At 39.0% G+C, this 6,445-nt stretch overlaps 1 protein-coding gene across 5 annotated transcripts; it reads right to left on the bottom strand.

Annotated features, from left to right (window-relative positions):
• Positions 1 to 1,693: 1,693 nt before the first annotated feature.
• LOC149534711 (putative WRKY transcription factor 74) lies at positions 1,694 to 5,702 on the bottom strand. Of its 5 annotated transcripts, none has more exons than XM_089807160.1 (4): positions 4,444 to 5,702; positions 3,416 to 4,253; positions 3,024 to 3,149; positions 1,694 to 2,346 (listed from the first exon to the last, which is right to left on the bottom strand). In XM_089807160.1, the coding sequence occupies exons 2-4, from the start codon at positions 4,201 to 4,203 to the stop codon at positions 2,190 to 2,192; spliced, it is 1,071 nt and encodes a 356-aa protein (XP_089663286.1). In that variant the 5' UTR covers positions 4,204 to 4,253; positions 4,444 to 5,702; the 3' UTR covers positions 1,694 to 2,189. The 5 variants fall into 5 exon arrangements, with proteins under 5 accessions (XP_089663286.1, XP_089663285.1, XP_089663287.1 ...); XM_089807159.1 differs by having other exon boundaries at positions 5,547 to 5,702; XM_089807161.1 differs by having other exon boundaries at positions 5,173 to 5,497.
• Positions 5,703 to 6,445: the final 743 nt, after the last annotated feature.

Below are 6,445 nucleotides of genomic sequence, written 5' to 3'. Positions count from 1 at the left end.
GGCTGATTTAAGTCTTCCAAAGGATAAGGACCAAGTTTGTTTGAAGGATCACAAAATCCATATGGAGTTTTCCTCGATTCTGATAGGCTATCATAACAAACATTTCCTCCCAATAATGGATCATTAAATTGGCCAATTTTAGTCCTCCAAAGGATAAGAACCAAGTTTGTTTAAAGGATTGCAAAATCCTTCTGGGGTAACTTATATTTTGCAAGACTTCCACGGCCAGCTCTTCCTTTCATGAGATGCCCTCTGCCAAACAACTCCATCATTCCAGTTATTGGATCTAATCTTTACTGTTTCCTTCCTGACATAATTCACCTTCTCTCAGATGAGAAGATTACAACCCACAGTAATTACTTGATTTGTTGAAATAAATAGCAATCACTTTGCCCAAATATGGCATATACATTCTTCTTGTTAAACCAACTTGGAACTATACAGAATATGTTGTGTAAAGGTGACAGCTTTTGTTCTCAAAAAAATCTATGAATTGTGAAGCACATAGATAAATAATACCAATGATAAAGACGCTCAAGAATTTGAAACATACGACATTAACTCGACTTTTCTCTTTAAACCATGGAAGACAACAATAGCAAGCTTCCTCACTAGAGTCTGCATCATTTTATTGCCATTTTACATTGGTCCAACGGACAGCCACCAAGTTTGTTTTAAAGCTCATGACAGTCCTCTTTGCATGACCACTGCCTGGTTGTGACCACTTCATACAAATAAAACTACAAGAAGCTTGGATTTTTACCTTGGAAACAATCCCCTGAATGCAATTATATATTTTCCTTGGACCACTTATAACTCAAACCTAGCACCTCTCATTTGCTGCTGAAGTGTTTCTAACACTGAGCTACCAACCCACTTTGTAACCCAGTCCTTTCTTAATTCAAGTACCACTCATTTTCCAATACACCCCTTGAACAACATACTATGTCCTTGGAGCTCCTAGCTTACTCTGATACCAGAGTTAAATTTTCCATGAACTGACTAGGCTCAAATCTAGGTCCTCTCATTTGCTGGTGGTGTATTCTCACTGAGCTATGAGCCCACTTTGTCACTAATCCTTTTAAACTTCAGTTGTAGCTTGTATCTTCAACATAGATCTGGGTCTTACACTGCCATTCCTTATTCTCCATCTTTGTTCAGATGAGAAAATTTGCAACAGCTAATAACTGCTTACCGTAGAATAAAATAGTTGAGAATGATACATTCATCCAATCAAAAATGCTCAACTTTAAAGGAAAAGACAAACGAAGGATATATGACATCGCTGCATATGCACATATATTTTGTTGTGAACATCCGAGTGTGATGCCAACACTATTTTCAATAAATTAAAGACTATAGTTGGCATATTCAATGTCATAATAAACATTGTACAAAGTTATAAACACCCTTGGAACTATAAATCTTGCTGTATCTAATTTAAAAGACTGGACTCCTTGCACAGCTTCCCAGCCATGTCATGACATCTGCAATAGCAATAAGAGAATGGAAATATTTGAGCGTGCTCGAAGCCTAAGATAATGTTAGATGAAGTTCTAAGATCAGAAGTTTGTGGTTTTTTACCCATAAAAATATAATATTAGTATTGTAAACCCAACCTTGTATATGAAATCTCATGATTATAGAACAAAGAGAACAGCACTTGATATTCAATGTTAACATTAGGAGCATCTTTGAGAAAAGGAACATTAAAGTTTTCTTTGTTGCTCTGCATTAGTTTACAACCACATTTGTGGAGGCAAATGGACATGTGACACTTTTAACACAACCATTTCTTTCAGATTGATTTCCTCAGCTGTGATTGACACATTCAAAAGGAATATAGACAGAGAAGCTAGAGGCGGATAAAGCCATGCACTTAAGAGCTCATCCAGATGGCAAGGCATATGATTGATTGCTATGTTTTACACCTCGACCAGACCTCAATATTCATTAAGAAAGGGTAATGGTAAATGTATGGACCAAATTGTGACCACCATACACAAGATTCTTTTGCAGACTCCTTCAAAGAAGTGCAAGATGTCAGCACATGCCAAAGAGTCACCTTGTATTTCCCACAAAACTAAGGAAGCATATGGAGTTGGTGGACAACCTTACAGATATACCTTCCGATCATTCCTCGGATGGCTAGACAGTGCAGTCAAAATTGCAGGATACTGCACAAAAAGCTACGGGTGAACTACCAGATTTGAATTTCCTGATAGCAACCGGGAATGATTGTGTTCTCCTTCATATGTTACAATTAGCATGGAAGAATCTTCCAGAGATCGCTCAACATGTTTCCTGGCAGGACAACCTCTCATGCTACTGCACTTGTAATATCCTCTGCAGAACAAAATAAAGATGTTACATAAAGTATTTAAATTGTAATCTCTCCAGAATATAGAAAGAAATTCCACTCTTAAAAATTGAATGAGTGGGGAATACAAATAAATATTGAAACCATATCAAAATATGGTTTGAGGGCTAGCTCTGATTAGACTCTCAAAAATAGAAATGTTTGTGAATCAATCTAGAAAGATCGTGCAGTTGTGCAATCATAGATCTCAGAAATTCATTGAATAATGGCTTTGTAACTGAACTCAATTTAAAACAGAACCAACTGGAATTGCAAAAATAAATTCTACAAATTAGATTTTTTTAATTTTTTTTTCAAAAACCACTAACATAAATGCTATCTATGTTAATACATGTTCGGATACACAATTGTGGCAAACAAATTCGGCATTTCAGGAAGCCATGAAAAGAATATGAGCTAATATCTTAGATGTTTCTACAGCTATTTACAATGCCAAAGAGTAAAAGGAAGAGAAACCTCGGTGAAGACACTCAATAAATCAGCTTCAAAAGGTATTTACTCACCCAGGATAATTGAGAGGGCCAATGAAGGAGAGAATGACAGAGGCAAGAGACTTCATATATATGGATGCATTTACTGAAACATTAAAAAAAAAATGGAATGCTAGGGAACAAGATGGAGTTGAAGCTTTCTTGAGGAGTACCTTGGATGTGGAGAGCCCTTGATTGGTTTCTGACCATATTTCCTCCAGGAAAATTCATCTGGTGGAATGTCTGCTAGCTTGCTACTGATAGCAGGGACTCTGATGGTTCGCTTAACTCTTAGCTTCCTGCAATTTTAAATTAGTTAAATTAGAATTACTTTTCTCTATATGATTGGTTACATCCGCTGAAACTACTCAGTTAAATCCACAACATGCATAGATTATTCAGTGAATAGTACATAATCTAGAAGAATAGTCTTTCCTTGTAAGCGGCAAACTTTGAAAGTACATTGCAATAAACTATGCTTTTATTATAAAAAAAATACTCACAGAACAAGGGCTAAATACAGCAATTAACTATGAAAAAACATTTTTTTTGCCAAAAAACTAACCTCCGTTTTGAGCAGTGGCACCTTCCAGTACTTGCACATTTGCCACTGTCATTTCCAGAACATTTCCTCTTTGCAGAGGAGGATCCAGGTATTCTATCTTGGCCAGGGTGAATTGACTGATACTGCACCATTTGTTTGTCATTAGCAACACTCCCATCCATGCTTAAGGATGAAATAAATGACTTCGTTGATGAAAGTGTGGGTGTGCAGCTGATTGAGTTTTCCAACTTCATATACGCATTCCTAAAGATTTCTGCTTGTGGACTTATATGTTGGAGTGGCAACGGTGCATAATGCATCTGTTGATGCCTGTTGGTGTTGTCTGCTGGTAGAACTGCCGATGACAAGCTTTGACCCGGTATAAACTGCTTGACATGGGGATGAGAGAAATCTGATGGAGAAGCGGAGTAAATTGAGGCAGATGGATAGACATTAGGTGAAGAATCCAGCTGCAACACATTCGCCCCATCCATGAACATTTTTTCAGCGCCTACCCTTGCAGCGGTACGAGATCGAACGGGGCCCCTTCGGACTCGAGCATGGCCCGTCCTGCTCAAGATGGATACCACCTTGTTGAAGTTTGAAAGAGCCTCCTGTGCAGCCAGACTGAACTCTTGTTCAACCTGTTGTTGCTGATGCCGCTGATGTTGCTGTGATACTATGTTTAACATCCGCTGAGCACTCTCTATTCCTGCCCTGGTCATTTCCTGTACGTCTCGATCCCTCTCCCTACTTGTATTTTGGAAGAGAGAAGACATCCTGCCGTTCAAATCTAACCCACTTGCCATTCAGAATGCGCTACTAGGAAGCTAATATGACCGGTTCATCTAGAAAACATCTGCAAAACCAAAAGACGAAAACACGATACTATAAGCTCTGAAAACTTAGGTTACTAGAAATCTGATTCATATGTATCTAATCTAACCTATCATAAGATCTATTGAGATGTACACTGATCACATAAAAGGAACAAGCCCACATTTATTAGACAGGATTTGTAAAGCAAGAGAGAGCCAAAAGCAACATACTGACGTGTTTGTATGAGTGCCCCCTACGGACTATTTAGTTCTTTGTGTACATAGTTCACGTCCTTTTGTAGGGTATCGGGCTAAGCTTTATACAGAAAGCAGTAAACAGAGAGTTATATTTAAGGCCAAAATCACAATTCATTGCTAAACCAGTAAACTTCTCCTTCATGTACTGGTGGAAGCCCTCACACCCATTCATAATAGAAAAAGAAAACCTAGGTTTTAGGTCACTCCCGAGTGAGAAACCAATTCGGTGTATGAGATCCCCTTATGCGAACACTCTAAAAGGTAATTATTTTCCAATTGCTTGATAAATTGTTCAAATAAAATGTACAGCCATCCCCAAGATTCGAACCTATAACCTCCAGTCTACTGTGTGTAGGCCTTTCCCCATTAGACTAACTCAAATTCTAATCAGGGCCCCCAAGGTGCAAACCCAATCCAACAAAAACCAAATTCTGTAAAGCAGATTTACATTTAAAGATGTGTGATCAGAAAAAAGGAAACAGTAATTGGACAAATTTCATTAATGATCAATCATCAATCATAAAACATCAATCATTAATCATCAATCATTAATCATTCGACCTTACCAATCACACCGACCAAACAGCCTCGGCGAGAATTCCATACAGACAATGAAATGCATTACACAAATTATACCGCAAGAAGGAAAAAACTCAAATCAACAATAACACAACACTAACCTAAACTCCCCCTCAAACTTACTCGCAACAAATGATTTCGTATTCCTGGCCAAAAAACCACAAATTTTCCCACCACGACGCTCAAAACAATCAAATCCCCTCACTTCCTCTCCAAGCCCTCCCAATCATTCAGCAAATAAAAAATGATTCAGGATCTAAGATCATAAACACGCTCAAAATCCCTCGGAAACGCTAATTTTGCTTGACCCTTTCATTTATTTGCTCCCCAGCAAACAACAACCCTCACGCAACACAGAAGCATTCATTGATTCCACACGTAGCAAACAAAAACGAAATTAAAAAAAACCAAAAACATTTACTTGGGTCTCACAAAACAAATAAAATATCAATATCCTCTTCGGTCAAGCAAACGATTTGTTCAAGATCTCCGCCTACCTTGACTTCCAGACTCCAATTGTTGAAGAGACCCCAAATTCCAGAGCAACCCATGACTGGAATAAAAATACCCTCATTTATTACGAATTTCAATGGTCAAATTTCAACAAATCCCCCCGAAAAAAACCCTTGGCGTTACGGAGGCTCTCCAGCAACAAAATCTTTCGACTTCCCTTCCCCCAATATATATATATTAAAAGAAACAGCAATTTAATACCCATTTATTGCCACCTTTTCATATCATTCCCAATTACCCCCATTCAACGTAATCATGAGCCCGTCCGACTGGGCAGCCACGTCATCCCACCAGAAACACCCAAGCCCGCCACGTGGCAACGACGGGAGACACCGTGTCAGGAAAGTCTTTAGAGTAAAAGAAGTCGTAGGCTGTAACGCACCCCATTTTCCTTTGTCGCCGGTGGGTCCCACGCCCCCGAGTGTAAATTTGACCGACTGCCCCCCGCGACGCATCGCAGCCGTCCATCTCCAGATCCTTCACGTGCCGAGCCCCACCGCGCTGACACGTGGGCCCCACCACTTCGACCCCTCGTTGACTTTCCATCATACACATATATCCTCCCTCACCGCCTCTCAACCGCGGTTCCGAGACCCCGGGGGTTCGAACCCGGGCCCAGAGTTACGTGTCGCTTTCCAACATTTTTTTTATTATTATCTTCTTCCCGAATACCGAGGGACGACAAATCTGCCGTTTCGCTGATTTAATTTAATTTTATTATTTTTTCCAAAATGTGGAAAATGGGAGTCTTTTTGTCAGCCATATAAATAAATAAATAATTCTCTTATTCAACGCCAACGCCAACGTCCTCGTTAGGTATATTGCTTTCTATTTTTTAAAATTTTTCTTGCTGAATGAATGGATTATTGAATTAATTATAATT

This window comes from Cupressus sempervirens, chromosome 10, assembly GCF_028749045.1.
Source record: "Cupressus sempervirens isolate cs-2001-9-10 chromosome 10, ASM2874904v1, whole genome shotgun sequence".
Taxonomy (NCBI): Eukaryota; Viridiplantae; Streptophyta; class Pinopsida; order Cupressales; family Cupressaceae; genus Cupressus; species Cupressus sempervirens.
This window is presented reverse-complemented; position numbering and strand designations above follow the sequence as displayed.

What these genes read in the sequence shown, in the direction of transcription:
- LOC149534711 (XM_089807160.1), bottom strand. Translation starts at nt 4,203, where the DNA reads ATGGCAAGTGGGTTAGATTTGAACGGCAGGATGTCTTCTCTCTTCCAA. An exon ending in TGCCACTGCTCAAAACGGAG is followed by an intron (nt 3,150 to 3,415) that starts GTTAGTTTTTTG and finishes TTAAAATTGCAG; the next exon opens with GAAGCTAAGAGTTAAGCGAA. An exon ending in AAGGGCTCTCCACATCCAAG is followed by an intron (nt 2,347 to 3,023) that starts GTACTCCTCAAG and finishes TTTGTTCTGCAG; the next exon opens with AGGATATTACAAGTGCAGTA.